The sequence below is a fragment of the Lampris incognitus genome, chromosome 14 (assembly GCF_029633865.1).
Source record: "Lampris incognitus isolate fLamInc1 chromosome 14, fLamInc1.hap2, whole genome shotgun sequence".
Lineage (NCBI taxonomy): Eukaryota > Metazoa > Chordata > Actinopteri > Lampriformes > Lampridae > Lampris > Lampris incognitus.
In genome coordinates, this window is record NC_079224.1 from 39091072 (window position 1) to 39113850 (window position 22779).

General features: G+C 44.7%; 2 protein-coding genes across 2 annotated transcripts in view; one reads left to right on the plus strand and one right to left on the minus strand.

Annotated features, from left to right (window-relative positions):
- Positions 1-15805, plus strand: part of LOC130124441 (neurocan core protein-like) — a 43763-nt gene extending 27958 nt beyond the window's left edge. The window contains exons 13-20 of the mRNA XM_056293894.1: positions 3977-4093; positions 7258-7371; positions 8376-8427; positions 10541-10647; positions 10849-10931; positions 11272-11416; positions 14940-15122; positions 15690-15805. Coding sequence (XP_056149869.1) covers positions 3977-4093; positions 7258-7371; positions 8376-8427; positions 10541-10647; positions 10849-10931; positions 11272-11416; positions 14940-15122; positions 15690-15805 — 917 coding nt within the window. The remainder of the gene's footprint in view (positions 1-3976; positions 4094-7257; positions 7372-8375; positions 8428-10540; positions 10648-10848; positions 10932-11271; positions 11417-14939; positions 15123-15689) is intronic.
- A 1531-nt stretch (positions 15806-17336) lies between these two features.
- On the minus strand, positions 17337-22254 carry tm6sf2a (transmembrane 6 superfamily member 2a). The gene is made up of 10 exons (XM_056293393.1): positions 21965-22254; positions 21448-21551; positions 21226-21323; positions 20535-20638; positions 20341-20423; positions 20121-20245; positions 19821-19922; positions 19592-19684; positions 19350-19469; positions 17337-18378 (listed from the first exon to the last, which is right to left on the minus strand). Exons 1-10 carry the CDS (start codon positions 22054-22056, stop codon positions 18169-18171), a joined length of 1131 nt encoding a protein of 376 aa, XP_056149368.1. The 5' UTR covers positions 22057-22254; the 3' UTR covers positions 17337-18168.
- Between the last annotated feature and the right edge of the window lie 525 nt (positions 22255-22779).

A 22779-nucleotide genomic window follows, 5' to 3' on the forward strand; every position in this document is an offset into this window, starting at 1 on the left:
TCATTCTTGGTCGTCCTCTGTGTGGAGTTTTCATGTTCTCCCTGTGTCTGCGTGGGTTTCCTCTGGGGGCTCCAGTTTCCTCCCACAGTCCAAAGACATGTAGGTCAGGTGAATTGGCCGTACTAAATTGTCCCTAGGTATGAATGGGTGTGTGTGTGTGCATGTGCGTGTGCGTATGTGTGCACGCCCTGTGATGGCCTGGCGGCCTGTCCAGGGTGTCTCCCCGCCTGCCGTCCAATGACTGCTGGAATAGGCTCCAGCATCCCCGCAACCCTGAGAGCAGGATAAGCGGTTCAGATGATGGATGGATGGATGTAAGTGTGTCCAAGAATCAGCATGTATTGTTGACAATTGTTAATGCTGGCTCTTTCTGTCTGTCTGTCAAGGCTGATAGGTGTGCTGTAAACCTTAATCAAACAGACCCATTATTAATGTTATTAGCTGCGGCTGTGTTTATCCTGCTATGCTAACATCACAGAGTACCAAGACCAGCCTGACATGTTTTTAAACTTTACATGGTTTTTTTAACCTGTAAATATCAGCAGTTCAAAAGTTTTGCTGTGAGAGACTCAAGTCGTTTTGGTGACCAGCCTTTTTGCAGTCTTGTAGTCTTCTCGCATATCACAAATACTATGTCTGGTCTCTTTGTATTGTCAAAGAGGGCCTTTACACACTAAAGGAGGGCAAGTGCTAATGTATCTCAAGTGATTTAGGTAGTTTAATACATGGCGCTATATGCAAAAAATGACGTTTCGGTGTCAAGCCTGTATTATTATATGCCACTGCAGCCTCACAATATATAATGAAAGCAACAAGAAAAAACTGCCCACAGCAAACAAGCGGCGATTGTATTATGACTGTAGCATAAAATCTCTCCTCTCCTGGCCTTGCCACCGGCAATTGTACCAACAAAAAAAAAAAAGGCAGTTTGTGCTGGAATCTGGTGTATGCTTTTTTGTTGAGATACTGCCTCCCTGTATTTCCACAAGGAGAAATTCATGCCCCTGTGCACAATCACTTGATTGCCTTTTCAGAAGATCATGGCTGGCTATCTAGATTACTGAGTATTTTTCACCTGATAATAAGAGCGCATGCAGAAAACATCTTATCGCCTTGCAGTCTTAGGCCCAATGGGCATGGTGTTATCACAAATTTCTAAGGTGATTTTATTGCTTCCCCCTGTAAACAGCTTCTGTGTGTAGAATGGATGGATTAGATGTTCCCCCTCAGATGGAGGCGCGTGAGGAGTATGTGTAGAAGGCAAAACAGCCGTATGAACTGCTTGAAGATAGAGTCAAGGACAAGCCACTGGGAGGCTGTCGTATGAGGGCTGATTGATTGACAGAATAAGCCTGGAGCATGTAGGCAGAAGATCTTGTGCTTTACTTGCCAGCACAGCAAACACAAACAGACACGTAGTGACAGCGCAGATATCCTTGCCAAACAAACAGAGGGAGCGGATAACAGGGCTTACAAGACCTAGATCTCAATAATAATTGAGATTAAGCTTTCATATCTCTCTCTCTCTCTCTCTCTCTCTCTCTCTCTCTCTCTCTCTCTCTCTCTCTCTCTCTCTCTCTCTCTCTCTCTCTCTCTCTGTCTTCCTCTCTCACACAAACTCATTTTCTCTGCCCCCACCCCACTCATTGTGAAAGTGTTTCACAATGCCGCTTGGTGTTTGCTCTCCTTACTGGATCATAGAGCACTTCATCAGGCTGCTCAATCAATGAGAAGCCAGAGAAGAGGAGCCATATGCCTGCTTCACCGCTCTCAGGCACCCTCCACCACATTACTCACTGTTTACATCATCCTCACATGCACACTTTCACACCCAAATGAGGTAAACGTGCGCACAACCCCACACACACACACACACACTCATATACATCTATTAGGTGGCTATAGGTATAGTATACATTTAGTTTCTTGTACATATAATTCTCCTTTTTTTGCTGTTCATGTGCTCTCGCCTCAGAAATCTAAATATCAGCAGCAAGGCTTGCAATGCTGGATCACGCTACACTCCCTTGGAATTCATATTTCCAAAGTAAACTAGCTTCCAGTGTGTCTCTGCTGGCGACGTGTAGCATTGTCAAACCATGTTTATCATGAAGGCCTTAATCACAGTCTCAGCGGGCTTTACATTCACACAGGGAAAAACAGGTAGTTACAGTAAATGCTCTATCCTTAGAACTGCAATTTCAGACAAAGATAATCTTAAAAAAACACTTCTCAGGAGAAGAAATTTGAGAAACTTCAGGAAGAGTATCAGAGGTAGGACCTTTTTCAGGATGGAGAGACGTGCAATGGCTGCCAAGTGAGGAGGTCATGCAGTATATGGGTTGTAACCAAATATTTTGTTGAGTCCCAGCATCGCTGTGTGCTGAGCAATTTTCTCTTACCGTCCTCTGTCCGTAAGGGGGTGGGGGTTGCCAGCTTATTGTCATCATCCGCTGTGGTGCTGTCACATGCTGTGCAGAGCGGGGAACGGTCCACTCTGTCAGCTCATCTGCAGCCTATTGATTTTTCTGCAGCACTCACTCTAATGACCGACAGGGCTGATCAGGTTTCTCTTTCCAACACACACTAACCTGAAACACAGGCACCAATGTGTAAAACACGCCTGCACGCACGGCCCCACATGTGGACACACACAGTCGACTTTTATCTCTTGTTCAGAACAGCGGATATCTGTCAAGGCGTGACATGACCTTGACTGATACGATGCCAGTGTGCATCGGCCTAAACTGATGCACATCCAATGAAATTCACTCCGACTTGAGCCAAACACAATCTAAAAGCAGGAAATAAGTCCACAATATGACTTGACATTCCAGAGATGAGGTTTGGGATGAAACCGACCATTGCCTTGCTGTCCTCGCTACAGGAAACTTCGCATTGTTAACCTCGCAATAAAAAAACCTGCGATATTGCTTACCCTTCTTTTTCTGGATTTTTTTTGTTTGTTTATGTTTTTTTGCTGCCCAATATAGCTGATGATGTTGATGACATTTCTGAGGATGTGAATTTGAGCTGTTTGCTGCTGTTTGGGGGGGATCATCATCATCATCAGGGCTTATCATAGCTAGTGTTGATTCTGTGTCAATGTACTGTGTAAATATATTGTAAATGCGCACGCACACACACACACATACACACACACAAACAACACTCTCCTACTGAAACCCAGTCCTGGTCCTTGGTGTCAGTGAGAGCTGGCAGAACAAAGACTCCACCATCCCGGCTCTGTGGCCAGCCTGAGCGAGTGGTGGTTTTCAAAGACCTTAAGTTGCCGTAATGAGCAGCTCAAGGGAGAAGCACATGCTATTCCATCCATTGATATGGAAATTGTAATTGTGGAAGGAGACCACACACACGCACATATTTAGCAGGCGAATGCCACAGTCCAGGCGCTAGGCGGGGGGTCTGCTCATTTCTGTTAAGGACAGCTAACGTCTGAAGTTCTCTCACTGCCCACTTGCAATCTGCGGAGGGAGCCAGGGCTTGCTTTCCATATGGTAACCATGACAACCGTGGATGGTGACGTCGGGCCGCTCTGTTTTCTGATCCTTTTGAAATGAGATGTTGTGCAGAATGGGTATCCGTGTTTTGGAAGGGTTTTTGTTTTGGCTGTGGCCTCGACGAGAATTGAAATAATGTTGGGCTGATTTTTTCAGTCTTAATACATCATCACCCGAAACCACAAGCACTTCTCTCGGAGGCCAGGAGCACAACGGTAATTTGCACCGAAGCTATTAAAACTTTATAGAGCCACCTCTGAAATAAGAGTTTCTAATACTCTGCTTTTCCTCTCGATTGTAGATGTTGTGACGCCTATATTTTGTTTCGCCGTTTCACCCGAGAAGAAATCAGTCAGAGGAAGAAAACCCAACACTGTGCATGGTACCCCAGATTAACCCTACACCACCACACTGGAATCCACGATTTCTAACCCCTTTCTCTCGCTCTTCATTAGTGGAGGGTGAACCCTGCGTGACTAACCCGTGTCTGCATGGAGGGAAGTGTCTTCCTCAGGGAAATGGCTACAGCTGCTACTGCCCACAAGGATACACTGGGGAGAACTGTGAGATCGGTGAGTGTGGTTTAACACACACACACACACACACACACACACACACACACACACACACACACACACACACACACTTACACACTCAGGAATGTCCTTCCCTGTGCACAGACATAAATCAGCATGCACTCACATACACACACACACAAACACACAAACGCACATAAACATACACACACACAAACGCACATAAATATGCACACACACACTCATGCTCACATTGCACACCACACATACACACACCCGTACAGGCCCACATTAACAAAGTGGCCATTATGTCAGCGTGCACATGTCAACTCAAGGCTTTTGTTTGGGCTGTTGGCAGGTCAAAGGCCAAGCTCTCCATCACCATGAAGCTGAACCCACAGAGGTTATAGGGAGGATAGGGTCAAAGGTTAGATATTTAGGTTAGGCGGTTACAGCAAGCAACATTGTTGTCCCTCAAGGTCAAACTCTTGTCCTCGTCAGAGCCCCATAGATTTCACTGGCCTAGGTTGTTTTACAAAATGAATTAGCTGGCTAATGCAACAGCGGATGGCGGAGGCGTTGATCAGCTTAGCAGGCATTCATTTCTGCTCAAGGCTGTTTGAGTGAAGGCACTGATAGCGGTCAGAATCAGGCAGTGCGGCGCCTTGTCGCAGCGTTGTGTGGAGGTGTGGGCGTGTCATTACATGGCCCATTTGTGGTGTGATCGCCGGCCCATTGTCGGTTTGATCACCGGCCTACGTGATTGGACACTGCAGCGTGATGTAGGGTTGCATTCCGGCAAAAGTTTAATCCGGTTCAACTTTTTTGCCGGATGCCGCTGCATTTTCTTGCGGAGCCCCCTACGGCACACACTGCCGCAGCCTAAACGCACTGATGTCGTTCTGAATGAATGGGAGGACTTGCCTTTTTCACACGTTGCCTGATTCTGTCTGACTGTGCCCGTAGTTTCCCCTCATAGATATGATGTTGATACGGGAGGGACGAGTTCAGGACAGACAGACAGCCTTGCCAAACCAAATTAACCCATGATGTCGAGCATTAACAGTCTTTCCCGTTGGGAATAGTCTGCATGGAACAATTTCTCTCCCACTTCCGTCTTTGTCTTTATTTCTCTCTCTTGTGCTCTCGCTCACTCACTCACTCACTCTCTCTCTCTCTCTCTCTCTCTCTCTCTCTCTCTCTCTCTCTCTCTCTCTCTCTCTCTCTCTCTCTCTCTCTCTCTCTCTCTTTCTCTCTCTCTCTCTCTCTCTCTCTCTCTCTCTCTCTCTCTCTCTCTCAATCCTTTTCTTTCTATCTTTCCATCTCAATTTTGATGTCCGCCTTGGTATTGAAAGGTCAGAGTTTGTTTTTTTTTGGGGGGGGGGTTTCCCATCAGAATGTGTACAATCTAGGTTACAAAACTGACAAATTTTCTAGGTCGTCCCCTCTTGGCATTACAACAGCATCGAAAGAGATAGATAGAGACAGATAGGAATATGGTCTGAAAGACAATCAGACTGAAAGATTGACAGACCGAAGCAACAGAAAGAGCAGTGGACATTGGGCATGCTGCTATTGTATTGATCAACCCCCTTAAGAGCAGCTTCTCCTCTTGCATGATGGAGGAGAAGGTTATCATCGATGTTCATTGAATATAGCGCTTAAGTGCTTTTTTGGTTGGGAGAAAGAAACAGTTTTGTGGTGAAAGTCGAACAGGAGTCTGGGAGTTGAGGGCAGGAGGGTAATTTGAGGTCATACCATGTTGAGATAATCACCTTAGGGAACATTTCAGATGTGCGCTAGATATCCAAGAATATCCCGAGTGTTATTAACATTTTATGATAACAATGATAATTCTATAAAATTATCTCAATATTATTATCATTATCGTGAATGCCGCAGGATATTGAATACTGATATATGATAAGAAATCACATGTTTTATTGTGATAAAACTTAATATTATCTCACTCTTAATTGAAATCGAACCCTGAGGAGAGCCAGGGTGACGACATACCGGAACAGTCTTTTTAGCAGTTATTTTCAAAGGTCAGTCCAGTTGAGGGAAAATATAGGTCAGCCTACCCAACCTCTGTCTCTATTGGCTAAATGGACGAGTGTGCATTTTTGGGTGCATTATTTACTACCTAAATGTATGAAGACCCTCTCGGTGCTCACCCATGAATACTGAATCCGGTATCATGTGTCAAGTGCATTTCCTGTCTTGACCTAAATAAGGCAAAGATTATGGCTCTTGAGGAACCTGCTGCGTTGACCAGACATGGCAAAATTTACGTTGCGGTCTAAAAATGCCATACTGGCTTGAACAGCAGGCCAAAGCCTACGATGTCTTGCTTTATCTGATAATTTTTAGCTTTAAGTCACTTACTTTCATCAGTACTGATCACTCAGTACTGATCAGATCATTTGAAACAATGCAGTCAGCACCAACAGGTAATTTTGGAAGTAACCGAAGCAGTTTTCTGTGAATTTCTTAGTTTACAAAAGGATCTCAGAGATATCCTTGATATCCTTTCGTAAACTGGTACTGAATAAAACCCAGCAGTCCAAAAGGATTATGATTACACTCAATCCACTTACAACAACAACATGCAGATTGATGCAAGGTCGCACACATTGTTGGACATACACACAGAAACATCTCATTGTAAACCAGATTTCTCTTCTATAATATCCTTTGTATGAAGGGAGCAAGGTGAAGCATTCGCCACACATCTTTTACCTGCAATGAGAAAAATAAAAACGTTACAGAGTCGAGCAAGTGAAAAAGGGAAATGCATCCAACATAAATCTTGTCAACCTCCAGCTGCAGCGCCTTCGTAGCGAAAGACACAATAAGACCTGAAAGGCTTTTGTGGTAGCCACCCGGGGAGAGAAGGAGGACAAACAGAGGAAACAAAAGTGATTAGTGCCTCGCCACTCATTACATCCAGTTATATTATTGTCCTTTTATTGTTGAGAGGAAGAGTGTTGGTGTCTAGCACAGCCAACAGACAAAACGTTTCACTGTTTAAATGTACAACGAGGGCTGACAAACAACGGCCTTTATGTTTATTCTTGGCTGAGATTTGCAGTCGCTGACATGTATTTCCTTTTGAAATGCTCTCACTGCTCTCACGTGCTCTTCATCGTATATGTGATGAGTTTGGCAACGTGATGGTTTCCCCTGTCTCTTCACAGACGTAGATGACTGCCAGTCGGATCCGTGTGAAAATGGAGGCACTTGCATCGACAAGATCGACTCCTTCGTCTGCCTTTGTCTGCCCAGCTATGGAGGAGACGTGTGCGAGAAAGGTCAGAGGGTTACAACGGGTGAACTACTATGCATGTGGCGCTTAGGGAAATGAGAGCAGGTTACTTCTAGTTTGGTTATCATGAAATGTTCAGCTACGTGAACGCAGCTTCTGTCGTGAAAATATTGAGATTCTTTGTCATCAGATACCGGCAAGGATAGGCCCGACGCACAAAAATTCTCCCGATCATTGTGCAATGTCTGTTATCTGTGTTATCTGTCAGCAACAGACTCGTGCAGCCAAATATCACAAGGTGGCAACTCTCGTTTGCCATCAGTGTATGTATCTGTGTCTGCCACAGGGCTCAGGGGTGACATGTAGACTGAAACGCCTGCATACATATAAAACAAAGCAACACAGCATTACCACATGAATGAGTACACAGTCACACAATGAAATACACACAGGAACACACACACGCACACACACAAGTTCATGCATGCATAAAGTTTAATTTTTCTTTTCCTCTTTTTGTGCACGACTGCACACATGCACATCCCTGCACCCACATAAACGCGCACACACAGGCAGGCACACACATATTTCTCACCTCACTAACTCCAGCCACCTCCGGCTCTTGATCCCCCCCCCTCCCCATGTGAATGGGCACAAATAGTAATGAGGATTAATGAATATCCAACCTTTGGAGATTTCAATGAATCCACGGCTCTTGGAGTTACTAATGAATACTAATAGTGCAGGGAGAGGGCCACATGTGCTTCACACTGAAAAGAATCCCGCATAATTAGAGTTCTTGTGTTTTTAGTTTCTCAGGGTGCCAAAGACTTACATTTTTATCGTCATGCATCTGGTGAGATAGAATTCGGTATGAAAAGTGTAATAAGTAGGTATACTGTCCGTCCCCCTCAGCCTCCCATCTTTATCCCACTATATGCACTTCAGCTTGGTCCTCTACCACATTCTGTTTTTTCAATAAATTGTTCTCAGCATTTCTTCTAATTTCCATTATTCCTCTTCATTTCTCCCTTCCATCCATTGTTGTAGACATTGAAGATTGCGAGCACGGCTGGAGGAAGTTCCATGGCCACTGCTACAGGTAGGGAAGATGTACAGGGGAAAGGATGGAAATTAATGGAGATACAACTGCTGAGCCTGTTACCACTGATGTCTTGTCTATCTGGATTACTTCGTTCTCGAGCTTCAAATTGCCTTGGACTGGCTTTTTGCAAGTCTGGCCATTCAAAATTGCATATTATATATGTAAAATCAACAACAGCATTGATGGTTTCCGGGGAAAAAACGCTTTATATATAAAACTTTGTTTAAAAAAAACACTCTACGGTAGGGAAAATTATCAATAAATAAGGAGCAAAATAATCCAGTGAGTCAAGTAAATTCTTTATGAGACAAGCCTGTTTCATGCCATAAGCGATCATCAGCTGTCAATAAAGCTACTTGGGGAAGGACATACCATTTATATGTCCTTTATTATATATACTATATATATATATACACACACACACACACTATGGACAAAAGTATTAGGACATCTGGCCATTACACCTACAGGAGCTTTTATGACATCCCATTCTAAATCCATAGGCATTAATATGGAGTTGGTCCCCCCATTGCAGTTATAACAACTTCCACTCATCTGGGAAGGCTTTCCACAAGATTTTGGAGTGTGTCTGGGGGAATTTTTGCCCATTCATCCAGAAGAGCATTTGTTAGGTCAGGCACTGATGTTGTATGAGAGGACCTGGCTCGCAATCTCCGTTCTAGTTCATCCCAAAGGTGTTCGATGGGGTTGAGGTCAGGGCTCTGTGCGGGCCAGTCAAGTTCTTCCACACCAAACTCACCCAACCATGTCTTAATGGACCTTGCTTTGTGCACTGGGGCACAGTCATGCTGGAACAGAAAAGGGCCCTCCCCAAACTGTTCCCACAAAGTTGGATGCATAGAATTGTCCTAAATGTCTTGGTATGCTGAAGCATCAAGATTTCCCTTTAATGGAACTAAGGGGCCGAGCCCAACCCCTGAACAACAACCCCACACCATTATCCCTCCTCCACCAAACTTTACAGCTGGCACAATGCAGTCAGGCAGGTAACGTTCTCCTGGCATCCGCCAAACCCAGACTCGTCCATCAGACTGCCAGACAGAGAAGTGTGATTCGTCACTCCACAGAACACGTTTCCACTGCTCCAGAGTCTAGTGGCAGCGTGCTTTACACCACTCCATCCGATGCTTGGCATTGTGCTTGGTGATGTAAGGCTTGCATGCAGCTGCTCGGCCATGGAAACCCATTCCATGAAGCTCCCGGTGCACCGTTTCTGTGCTGATGTCAATACCAGAGGAGGTTTGGAACTCTGCAGTTACTGAGTCAACAGAGCGTTGGTGACTTTTACGTACTATGCGCCTCAGCACTCGTTGACCCTGCTGTGTGACTTTACGTGGTCTGCCACTTCATGGCTGAGTTGCTGTTGTTCCTAAACGCTTCCACTTTTCAATGATACCACTTACATTTGACTGTGGAATATCTAGAAGGGGAGGAAATGTCATGAACTGACCTATTGCAAAGGTGGCATCCTATGACAGTACCAAGCTTGAATTAACTGAACTCTTCAGAACGACCCGTTCTTTCACAAATGTTTGTAAATGCAGACTGCATGGCTAGCTGTTTGATTTTATACACCTGTGGCAATGGGTCTGAATGAAACCCCTGAATTCAGTGATTAAGAGGTGTGTCCCAATACTTTTGTCCATATAGTGTCTCTCTCCCTCTCACCTTTTTACGGGTGCTGTGTGTCTTCCTCAAGTTCCGGTCCTGTATCAGAGGCCTGGGAGTTTGAGGGTTCTGTACAGTATCTTAGCTGTACCTAGGACTGCTCTCTTCTGGACAGAGACCTCAGATGTTGTTCCTGGAATCTGATGGAGCCACTCTCCCAGTTTGGGGGTCACAGCCCCTAGTGCTCCTATTCCCATGGGGACTACTGTGGATTTCACCTTCCACATCCGATCCCTCTCTGTCTCTCTCGCTCTCTCTGTCTCTCTCTCACTCTCTCTCTCTCTCTCTCTCTCTCTCTCTCTCTCTCTCTCTCTCTCTCTCTCTCTCTCTCTCTCTCTCTCTCTCTCTCTCTCTCTCTCTCTCTCTCTCATATATCTTTTTCACCCATCAATCTTATTTTGTACTTATTTTGTACTCACAGGTACTTCAGCCACAGACACACTTGGGAGGATGCAGAGAAAGACTGCAGGGAGCACAGCGCCCACCTGAGTAGTGTCACCTCTGTCAATGAACAGGAATTCATCAATGGTGTGTGTGTGTGTGTGTGTGTGTGTGTGTGTGTGTGAGAGAGAGAGAGAGAGAGAATTTGTGTGTATGTGTGTGGTTGTGCATGCACAATGCACATAGTACTTGCCAGTATATATCTGTGTGTAGTGGAGGTTTTACAAACACAGCTAGATAATAAATAAGTCTTACCAGATCATGTCCCTGTTGGTGTTTGTTTTTCAGGTCTGGGTCATGACAACGCCTGGATAGGTCTGAATGACCGCACAGTAGAGGAAGACTTCCAGTGGACTGATGGCATTGATCTGGTTAGACTCACCACTGTCTTCATGTTCCTCAGCTGCATAATTACACCTGTTCATTAGAAATCTGTTTTTCTAACAAACATGTTGTTATGCTTCAAACAATGTTTGCATGATGCTCGATATTCAAACTTTGATTTAAAAAAAATTTTTTTTTTAATTTTTACATTATTCTATGTTCTGGTTAACGCCTAGAACACCCATTCAACCTGTTCAAAATTTAAAATACATAGAGGTTAATCTGAAAAGGAAAGTGTATGTCTTACAGCCTGAAAAAAAATAAAGATTTTGTCCAACAGCAGTGACAAATGTAACATAACAGCTGGGATCTGTTGTTGTCGGGCAGGTGTATGAAAACTGGAGGGAGAGTCAGCCCGACAATTTCTTTGCGGGTGGAGAAGACTGTGTAGTAACCATTACCCATGAGGACGGCAAGTGGAACGATGTGCCCTGCAACTACAACCTGCCCTACATCTGCAAGAAAGGCACTGGTAATAACAGCACACTCCACCATACGCCTGCCGTTATTCAGTCACTTCACAATAACAAGTAAAGCTATGTACCTGTGACCACTCCAGTGCAATGGAAAAACTGGAAGAGGCAACAATAATGTGGCCGCTGTGTCCTCGTGCTGTACTTCATTGTAATAAACTATCCAGTCTTGTGTAGTCCTATTGAGAGGTAGTTTTTACCTGACATAGATGAGTGCAGCTGCACACTTGATGTCATCATGTGGCAAAGCTACACGATCCACAGGAGTCTTATGAAAAGGGAAATCTTGTTTTTTATGCAGCCAGATTTTGTTTATTTGCCATCATTTACTCGCTGAACACCCAGCATCTGCTGTAAGTCTTTCTCTCTATGGTCTTCGTCGAGAGTAACGCTGAATTCCCTCACCAAGTCAGTCAATCATCCACCAGGCAGATTTCAATAGCTGTTTTTTTTTTGTTATATATATATATATATATATATATATATATATATATATTGCAGTTTTGCCCCTGACGGCTCATAGTGGCAGATGGTTTAAAAAAAAAAAGATTAAAAAGGACAAACCAAGTGAAGAAAGTGGCCCAACTGTTGGTTATTGTCAGTCCCTGTCTTGTTCGTAAATGTGAACTTGAATTCCAGCGGTCCATTTTCACAAATATTCATCATACCCACCGCGCCCTCCGAAATGTAGAAAGAGGACTAAATTAACGTTTGAGTTAAGACATCGGGATATTTGGAAGAGGGAGGTGGACATTGAAAATAGAAATCAGTGCAGTGTTTAGGGTTTTTTTTCTTTCTTTTTTTTTTCTTCTTCTTCTGGCAACAATCCCCTGTCTCTGTAGTTTGGCTGTGGTCCCTACCTACTGCACAGCCCCATTACCTCTCACTGGCCATGATGCTACAGCACTTCTCACCACTGGGACTTATTTGCAAGGCTGCCATCTAGAGATATCACAAAGAACTGCAACACTGAGCCCAGACATCATTAACTGTTGATGTTTTCTCTGCTCGATGGTGTTTTAAGCCCCCAACGTACTCTTCAAGGCAGCGCTGCATGGAAGGCACTCCCCGCCCACTACAGTTTCAGCCAATCACAGCACTGGCGCTAACCCTAACCCTAACCTTAACCAGTGCTGTGATTGGCTGAAACTGTAGTGGGCGGGGAGTGCCTTCCATGCAGTGCTGCCTGGAAGAGTACGTTGGGGGCTTAAAACACCATCGAAGGTTTTCTCTCTCTTTTTTTTTTTTTCGCTTGTTCAAATAAGTTGTGACAGTGTGCCGGCAGTTTCTGGCAGTATTTTTTAAAAGTGTTACAGCTGCAATAGTGGAAGAAAGTGACTGTTTTTTATTCACTGTATTTCAATTAAATTTGGGATCAGGGAATAGAACAATAGGGGTGGACAATACGGTAAATGGACTGCATTTTATATAGCACCTTTTCTAGCCTACCGACCGCTGAAAGCACTTTACAATGTACGTATGCCTCAAAATTCACCCATTCACACACTCATTCATACACTGATGGCGGGGGCTGCCATGCAAGGCACCAACCTGCTCATCAGGAGCGATTCAGTGTCTTGCTCAAGGACACTTCGGCACGCTCTCTGGAGGAGCCGGGGATTGAACCAGGAACCTTCTGACCCACTTGTGAGCCATGCTGCACTGCCACACCGGAGAATACGATAGAGCTTCCTGCATCTTGTTCTCGTGTGAACTTGGAGAAGAAATGGCTCATGTCACACAATTCTCATTTTCATCGCTCAGATGGATCCTGCATGCCTCTTTGGGAATGGGGCTGGAAGTATCAAAGAAAGCAGTTTTGGGGCTTGACCCGCTCTGATCTGTGCAAGGCATGCAAGTCCTAAATAACAGAACATTGGGAAGGGTTTCTAGACCCAGCCTCCTCCTGAGGGACTGTCTCGTCATAGATGTGGACCTCTGGGTCTTTAGAAAGAGCCCTTCGGTAGCTGACTGAGCAGCCCTCTTTAGGATCCACTCTGCTCACCCCACCTGGGGGAGGGGCTAGAAAATGTGCCCTAAGAACAGCCTGCCTCAAACCTCCTGACTGGATTACCATGTCCAGAGGGATCACCACATGCGGTCAGAAACATGAACTTTGGAGCCTGGAATGTGTGCACACTGATGGATAGTACAACCAGTGACAGAATTTAATCATGTCATATTTTGTTCCAGATATCCTCCATTTAGGACTCCTTTTTTTTTTGGCTGTACATTTTGTTGGAATTCCATTACTGTCTAAACTGTACATGGGGAGACAAACTAATACCTATGACAGGGGTGCCCAACTCCAGGCCTCGAGGGCCGCAGTGTCTGCAGGTATTTTTTGCAACCATGCACTACACCACCTGATTTAACCAATTCCTTTCCCTCCTTGGTCCAAGAGGTGAGCTAATTAGTTAAATCAGGTGGTGTAGTGCATGGTTGGAACAAATACCTGCAGACACTGCGGCCCTCGAGGCTTGGAGTTGGGCACCCCTGACCTATGATAATCCTCAGGATGTGGTGTGAGTCTGTGATGGCCAGTGCTCTCATGTTTGCTGTATGTGTTGCGGCAGCAGGTTGAAGGTAGCAGATGCAAACAGGCTCAATAAACTGATCCGCAAGGCCGGTGACGTTGTGGGGGTGGAGCTGGATTCTCTGGCGGCAGTTTCTGAGAGGAGGACCCTGTTGAAATTATGTGCCATCATGGACAATGTCTCCCACCCACTCCATGACGTGCTGGTTGGGCACAGGAGTACTTTTAGTAATAGACTCATTCTGCCGAAAAGCACCACAGAGCGCCACAGGGGGTCATTCCTGCCTGTGGCCATCAAACTTTACAACTCTTCCCTCAGACTCAGACTGTCAGACACTCGGGAGTTCATGGTCATTGGACTGGCCCTGTCCGGTTTTGTTTGTGCTGCTTGTTGTATGCTGCGGTAGTGCAGTATATAGATTGGGTGTTATGTGCACCATGGTTGTTATATTTTGTTCTTATTTCGTCTTTTATTTCCATTTGTTTCTGTTTTTCTTGTTTCTATTTGTTTCTATTTTCTTATCTTGTATCTTGTTAGTTTATAGTTATTAGAGCGTGAGTGTCTGTAATAGAACCCAATTTCCCCTCGGGGATGAATAAAGTATTCTGATTCAGATTCTGATAATCAGAAATACTTTATTCATCCCCGAGGGGAAATTGGGTAAGAATTGGATGTGACTATAAGAATAGTCAGCCATTTTCTAAACTGGCAACATTTGTAGATAATTAAATTATAGTCTAAAATAAAGCATTGCTCTGCATGTTCAGAACTCCTGGAGTTCCCTCAAGGACTCCTGTTGAGAAACTTTAATGAATGCAATAACCGCTACATGATCTGAAAAGCGCACAGGGTGTTTTTCTTTTGTGTCATGTAAACTTCTGATGCTAATATTTGGAGAATCTGTGGGGAAAAAATGTTTAGATTAATTACTCTGTATAACCCTAACACAGCACACACATTAACAAAGCCTCATCTCCTTTGGCAGTGTTGTGTGGGACCCCGCCCGCAGTGGAGAATGCCCACTTGGTTGGCCGGCGAAAGTCCCATTATGATATCCATGCGGTGGTACGCTACCAGTGCTCTGACGGCTTCTACCAGCGCCACATCCCTACAGCACGCTGCAGGGCCGATGGAAGTTGGGAGCGTCCCAAGATCATCTGCACAAAATGTAAGTGGCCAGCCAACAGCACATTGTCTCCTAAAATCAGCTAGAAACGTCTGTGTTCAATGCATAGCATAGCTGTTCTATGTACTTTATATACCCCTATGGTCTGTCTGTCTGTCTGTAGAGATAGATGTCTAGAGACACAAAGATAAAAGATGATAGATTGCAGATAGATGTACATTATACATTCCTACTGTACATCTATCTATCTATCTATCTATCTATCTAGCTATCTATCTATTTATCTATTTAGCTCTGTCTCTGTCTGTCTGTGGAAAGAGATAGCTGTCTATAGATATTTCAATAGACATTTCTAGAGACAAATAGATATCTAGAGATAGGTGTTTGTTAAAGCTGAACTATATGGTAATGTCTATAAAGATAGACAGATAGATAGAGATAGACAGATAGGTGTATATAGAGATAGACAGATAGATGTCTATAGAGATAGACAGATAAGTGTATATAGAGATAGACAGATAGAAATATATGGAGATAGACAGATTGATAGCTGACATGTATAACATGAATCCATATGAAGCCATTGTTGTTATGTTGCTTTCCTCACAGCCCGACGATCCCACCGATACAGACGCCACCACCATCAGCACAGAGACCGCCGCAACCATCGGCGACACGGAGGAGAGGGGCACAGGGCCAGAGACGACACACACAGTCACTACTGAACCAAATAACACATGCCAGGGTGCCAGTTACAGCTCATTTAAAAAAAAGACAATAGTTCTTTCAACTTTTCACCTGTATCACTTTAGGTTTATTCTTATTCTGTGTAATATGGTTTTAACACTCTAACACATATCTCCGTAACCCTTGAGTTGGGTTCTAGCGTTTTGGGGCTTTGGTCACCCTTGCCTAGTTCTCCCCCGGGTCCATCTGAACACTAACTATTTTGTCTCAGTAACATGGTTTGTTATATTCCAGTAAGATCCTCATCTCGTCTGTGAATAACCCCATCCATCCGAGATGCTGACACCTGCGTGTTTGCGTGTGTGAGCGTGTGCATGTAAACGAGAAAATTACTTGAGTTACCGTTTTTAAAAGTTTGCTTGTGCTACATTGAAAGTTAGGTTAGGTTTCTGTTCTACAAAGCACAGATGTAATCGATACGATTATAGCGATCAGTCCCGAATGACCCCGCAACTTTTTTTGTACGTGTACTGTCACTTACTTTTTGCATAGAACACCTAAATAGCTGGTCTGTTTTATTATACATATGCCTTTTTCTAATATTTGCCATGTTTTTGTGTAATGTTACTATTTATTATCAACTATTTGCTAGCCACTTTGCTTCGAAATTCCTTTTCTCCCGTATTCCTCAGAGAGCCGGTGTGTTTTTTGTATTTTGGTGCACAGTCCCTCCAGTCACAGTAACAAAATTAATCCTTTGATTGCCTCTAATCTGTTCTGTAAATATTGTGCTGTCTGTTATTGGCTAATCCTTGACTAATAGCTGAACTTTGGCCAATCAGATTGTTCCTCCTCAGCTAACGAGTAGGCTTCACTGACCCAGATAGTGCTCACAGGGACCACGCCGCACTCCCCCCCCCCCCCCCGGATAAGGTCCTTGGCTGTATCTGAATACTTCCGAGCGTCACACGGCTGTATTCATGATGGGTAAGATGCCACAGTTGTTGCCCTTGGGCCCTTTCATAGCCGATTAGCCTTTCCACTTTTTTTGGTGTTCCTATGACTTTTTGTCCTGCTGTTGTGTTGCGTTCTTAATAAAGTGGAGAAAAACAAGTTGAACGGCAGCATTTCCAGTTGTTGTGAATTTGAGATGGGGGGGGGGCACCATTTTGGTTTTTGGACTTGTAGAACTCCCATTTACAAGTCCGGTGCACCATGTCTTCATGAAAAATGAATCCTCCTTCTTGACAGAAATCATCCAAAGACCCGCGTGATCTCAGGATCATTGATGTGCCGGTTCCTGATGCGACAGCTCACTTCTCATCCAGGGTTCACCTCTTATCAGATTACAGAGCCAGGAAGTACACAGTTTACTAGGCCAGTGTACAGAGGGCAAGGTGACATCACCAGCAGGCGACTACTGTGTTGACATCTGGAGGGCCAAAATCAATTCAGTTTTAAATCAGCTGACGGAGTTTTTTTCAGGGTAAAACAACAAAAAACGGGGAGCTCGCTGTTTAAGTTCAGTCCATGAGTACAGTCAATGGAAGAGGGAGGAAAGGGTTGGGTGTAAATTATTTATTCATTCACATTACAAAGAAGAAGCTACTAAGCAACCCCACCACAAACCCAGACGTCAACTGATTCATACAATATTTATTTTCATAAAAACGCCGTTATTTCTATTCAGTGTCGCATAAAGTCACAGCATACATGTGGGTCAGAACAAATTTCAACATGTAGTACAACCAAAAAAGTTATTACGACGTAAAGCATTTGTGGCATTCCCGTTGATCTTAAGCGCCCCCCCCCCCCCCCCCCATTGTGTTTGGGGAACCAACAACCACCCTCTCTGAAATGCATTCAGCTTTACAAACACTCAACATATGCTCGAGGTTAGTTTGAATAACTTATAACGCCAAGATATTCAGCAAAGTGAAACTTGTCGACCCAATACGAAGAACTTTCATTGATCCTGTGGCTAAAAAAATTGTTTTTTAAAGTTGTGGGTGAAGCAGAGACTTCTGGGCTGCTGGGTATTGTACTCGTAGACAGAGTTCAGTAACCATAATAACTGTGTGAGGACGACCCGTACGTCTAGGAAGAGATGGTGACTCGGTGTCTGTGTGATTCACCTGACAGGTTTGCTGGTGGGCGCTCAGTCCTCACCTCCACAAACAGCCTTTATCAAGGTCCAGTAGTCCACGCAGGGAGTGCCGAGTGTGGTGAAAGCGAGTTTGAAGCTGCCTCTTGAGTGGCGTTCCCCGTTAAGAAAGACTTAAAGTAAATGTCCTTTTGGTTTCGCTTGATGTGTATGCTGCTTTAACACAGTTTTTGTTCCAAACCTCAACCTTATCACAGCAACCGATAACCCAGAGGAAATCCCTAGCCGGCACCCGGACTAGTTCTTCTTCTTCTCGTCGTTGGTCGGGCCCTTAGCAACAGTCTTCATGAAATAAGCAGGGTTAATGTGGCACCTCAGGGCCAGCAGAGCGGGAACGGCCATGTACAGGGCGTTCAGGGTGGTGACCAGCAACCAGGTGTCTGTCGGGACCCGGTACGTGAAAGGGGTCCGGGAGTGCAGAGACGCTCCAATGTGGCACCACTGAGTCTGGAGTGGAGACAGTGGAGTCAGTTAAGCACATCTGCATTCAAATCAATCAAATCAAAATCATTTATTTGTACAGCCCAATATCACAAATTACAAATTCGCCTCAGTGGGCTCAACAGCAACACAACATCCTGTCCTTAGACCCTCTCATCAGATAAGGAACAACTCCCTAAAAAACCCCTTTAACAGGGAGAAAAAATAGGAAGAAACCCCATTCACTCATTTGGCAGACGCCGTTTTTCAAAGCGACTTACAAGAGTTTGAAAACAGCAAACAACGCTCGCATTTATCGACCGGCACGTCATGGCCGAGAGTGCGTGTCGAGTCGGGGGTGTTAAGTGTAGGTGTGCCTTAGATCATTAAGAGGCAGAGAAGAGGAAAATCAAAGTACAAAGTAGAGTAATAACGGCACAAAAACGGGCAAATTATCTTAACGAGGGTGTAAAAATGTCACGGCCAGGTAGATAAAGGCTCAGCAGTACACACCAATGACGGTGTTACGTCAGAGCACGATAGCAAAAGCTGGCGTCAATCAGGGCCGGATTAAATGGATAAACTACACTAGGCAGAGCATTTTTCTTGAGCCCCACCCCACCCCCAAAACAAGCACATTTTGATACTTTGTAAACAAACAATATTACTTTTAACTGCCACATGGTTAATTAGTTAGGTATATATTATTATCTATTTATAGTTTAAAATATTTTTAATTTAGACCAAAAGTTGATGTTTTTATCTGTCTGTCTGGGCCCCCCTGTGGCAATTAGACCCTAGGCAGCTGCCTAGTTTGCCTATGCCTAGATCCGGCCCTGGCGTCAATTCACCAGACACCATTTAAGGATCAAGGTAGTCCTTAAAAGAAGAAAGGAAGTGAGGCCTCAGAACTTTCCTCTTCAATTATAAAAGTGAGATTTGATGTACTCTGCTGTTCTTTATTTAAAACGGATAATTATAAGTGTTACTATTGCTACCTGAGCCATGGCCCCAGCGAAGAAGATGGTCCAGTCCAGCATCCAGCTGCATCCCGGTGTCCTCAGACCATAGATGAGGACAACCAGCAGTGGCAGAGCGTAGAACAAATACACCAGCATCTACAGCAACACATTGGGAGGTTGGTTATTATTGATAGATTATATTTTTCAAATGGCCATTGGGTTCCATTTATGTCCATCTGTGTGTGTTGTGTGTGAGCTCATATTTAGTATTTAGTCACCATCACTCTGGGAAAGCCGACAGGGTCTTTGAGATAGGGCTCATACTGGTAAATGTAGGTAAAGCAGGTATCTAGAGGACAGTCCAGCATCACCTTAGATGGAAGGAGGTATAGCAGGAGAATGAAGGGACCAAGTGTTGGTGTCAAGTCATCATGTAAGGTATTGTTAAATTCATTCGGATGTGGTCACACTGCACTGATACGAAGACTTCCATGTGTTATTACTCACGAAGCCTCTGAAAACAGAGAAGGCCATGGTCCCCACCAAAGCGAGGGACAGGAGCAGGTCGATGGGCCTCGCCAGTAAACCTTTCCTTTGCTCTGCGGCAATCTGGTCAACACATATATATACTTTCTATTAGCATAGACATAAGCCAGTATTGGTGTTTTATTCATTTGATCATACAAAGCAAATTCCCATTTTAACATACAAGCAAAAACTCAATCAAGCTATTCTGTATTATTCTCTTACATTCTCTACCCTCCCCCCATTCTCTTTTTTTCCTATATTTTCATTGGTGCCTTTCACCTTGTCTGCTGTAATGATGGGCATTTCCCTGGGCCTGCTGAAGAGCTGGGAGGCTGCCCAGAAAGGCACCAAAAGGAAAGGCGTGTTCCTCCAAAAAGCGGGGCGAATGTTCGATCCATATTTACCTGGAGAAATGAGAGGGTATATTTATGGCCACAAATCTAACGTAGCACTGATGATCCTGTAAAATACCACGTAGGTTCTTATATGCAGCCCTCACCGACAACCACCCCGGGGATGAAAACGAGCTGATGGGCGATGGAGGACCCTGCCCACAGCAGACCCAGACTACGATATGGTTTCCTACAAACAGAAAATAAAAATGTCCCATTAGCAGCCTGACTGGGACAACAACAGCTGGAAATGAAAAGACAGTACTTGGCTTGCATAGAAAATAGTGGAACCATAGTATACCTGTTGAACATGCGGTGGATCATAGTGAGGAAGAGGCCAAAGTGAACCACGCCTTCCCAGTACCCCATCATCACAGCGTAGGCAGTGCTCAGATGAGGCTCACCCTGAAAAAGACAGCATTGTACAACCAAGCTTAACGTTTAGATGAATCTCTGAAACAAACGTTTGGCTAATCCAAAGGTCACATGGCAGGAGCTGCTCTTAAGGGTCACTTATCGCCGTGAGGTCAAGGTCAGAGACCAAGTCCACGAGGCGAGTCTGAGTCGAGTCCGCTGTATTATACCACCATAGTAACATCAAAATTTCCCTACACAGTAATATTTTAGGATTTTCTTTTACTCCGCCATGGAAAGGAATGTTTCAGATCCAAATTTTCCAATGTTTCAGAGACATAAATCAATAAAAAAAAGGAACAACTTAGATTAGACTGCACTTTATTGACCTCAGAAGTTTGATAGTCATTAAAATAAAAAAGTAAATTAAAGTCTTGTACTTAACCGGTCTTGAAAAACTATCACAAGTCGGCACTGTGAGACCAATTCAAGTACTGTGAAGTCCAAAATGAGACCAAAGACCTTCAAAATACGGACTCGAGACCGGGTCCATATCGAATACTACAACCCTATTCACCTAAACATGGAACGACAGAAGAGTGACAGGTTCATTTGAGGAAAGGGCAACATCCACTTACCATCTTCAGGTAGAAGGCCATGAAGCCTGAGATGAACCCATCCTGCTCTAAAGCGTTGGTAAGACCTACCACACAGGTGAAGGAGAACTCTGCAAACACTGGGGGGGCACACAGAAACACGACAACTCAACAAATTCAACTTGATCTTTTCTCTTATATGGCATCTTCATCACCAGGATGACTGTTAACACGCTCAAGCTGAGGGTGGGTGTCAGTTCCTACCATAGAACAAGGGGTCGACGCTCTTCTTGTGCCTCACAGTGAGAAGAAGCAGGAGAAGTACAGACCCCAAGACCACCATCCCCATTCCCAGAATAGGCAGAGGCCTAAGAAGTACAATAAGAGAATATATAAAAAAATCCAACACATGACTTGATACACATATGCAGGTCTACAGAGAGGACACGTTAGAAAAGCCTAGTCATTTCAGACCACACCACAACCTTCAATGGACAAGAGAAGAGAAGTGGAGTGTGAAGTCAGTTAGGAAGTTGGGACAATCTCTACAACCTCCCACCTCGTCCATTTTGACATGAAAATTGGTTTTCACTCAATTTTCTGGTTATTAAAGGGCCCCACTTTTGGTGCCACTCTCCTCCTGTCTTTCTCCGTGTTGGTTTAGTTGCCAGGTTAACGGAGGACCATCCCACTGCTTCGGGCCTGCTAACCAACCCGTCTGCAGTATTGGGACCTCAGCAGCAAACCATTTACCACATGCCGTAAAAGCGAGACAACTTACTCCTGAAGGGCCGGGACGTTGTTCATGGCGTAGAGGACTCCGGGGGCCGTGAGAGAAAGCAGGAAAACGCTTACTTCAATCGGCGGCTTCATCTTTGACGATAATTAAAAGTCGGGCCGAGTTGAAGGGGGGGGGGGAGAAAAAACCCAAAACTATATCTTCTCGATCCTCTCAGTGGCAAAAAGAAACCATGTTAGAGCCCAGTGGCCTTGTCCCCGCCGCTGCGGAGGAGACGTGGTCGTCTGTTCCCGCAGAACCCGTGAGCGGCGTCTCTCCTTCCACCCGGCGCATCGGACGCATCGACGCGCCTATCAGGTGCGTTTCAAAGGTCACCCGCTCTGAACACGTGTTATTCGGGTCACTGAAGGGCGTGTTGTGTACGTCGCGTGTCATATGTAGGTGGACCCCCCCTCCTCCCCCTCCCCCTCCTCCATATGCAACACACATGTGTCCTCTACGGGGGTATTTAGTTCATTGCAAACCGTTAACTGTGATGAAAATAAAGAGAACATTTTGACCCCAATGTTGCGGCGAGAGTTGCGCTGCCATAATTTGTATCCCCCCCCCAAATAACGTGCACTGTCGCGGACAGCCGCGGTATCGCGGGAACGCGACCGGCCCTCGCTACGTACAGCGCTTCCACTTCACGCGGCGTCGATTGTTTACTATTTTTAGATTATCAGCGTGGTTTTACAAATAAAGCAGCACACCGGAAAGCACAAGCACTTTCCCAACTCCAACACGCCTGCTTGCAGCGCTATAATACTTTGTCAAATCGTTTCGGTGATCTAAACATATTGTTGTTTTTTGTGTGT

What these genes read in the sequence shown, in the direction of transcription:
- tm6sf2a (XM_056293393.1), bottom strand. Translation starts at nt 22,056, where the DNA reads ATGAAGCCGCCGATTGAAGTAAGCGTTTTCCTGCTTTCTCTCACGGCC. An exon ending in CGTCGACCCCTTGTTCTATG is followed by an intron (nt 21,324 to 21,447) that starts GTAGGAACTGAC and finishes GTGCCCCCCCAG; the next exon opens with TGTTTGCAGAGTTCTCCTTC. An exon ending in CCATCATTACAGCAGACAAG is followed by an intron (nt 19,923 to 20,120) that starts GTGAAAGGCACC and finishes TGTGTTGACCAG; the next exon opens with ATTGCCGCAGAGCAAAGGAA.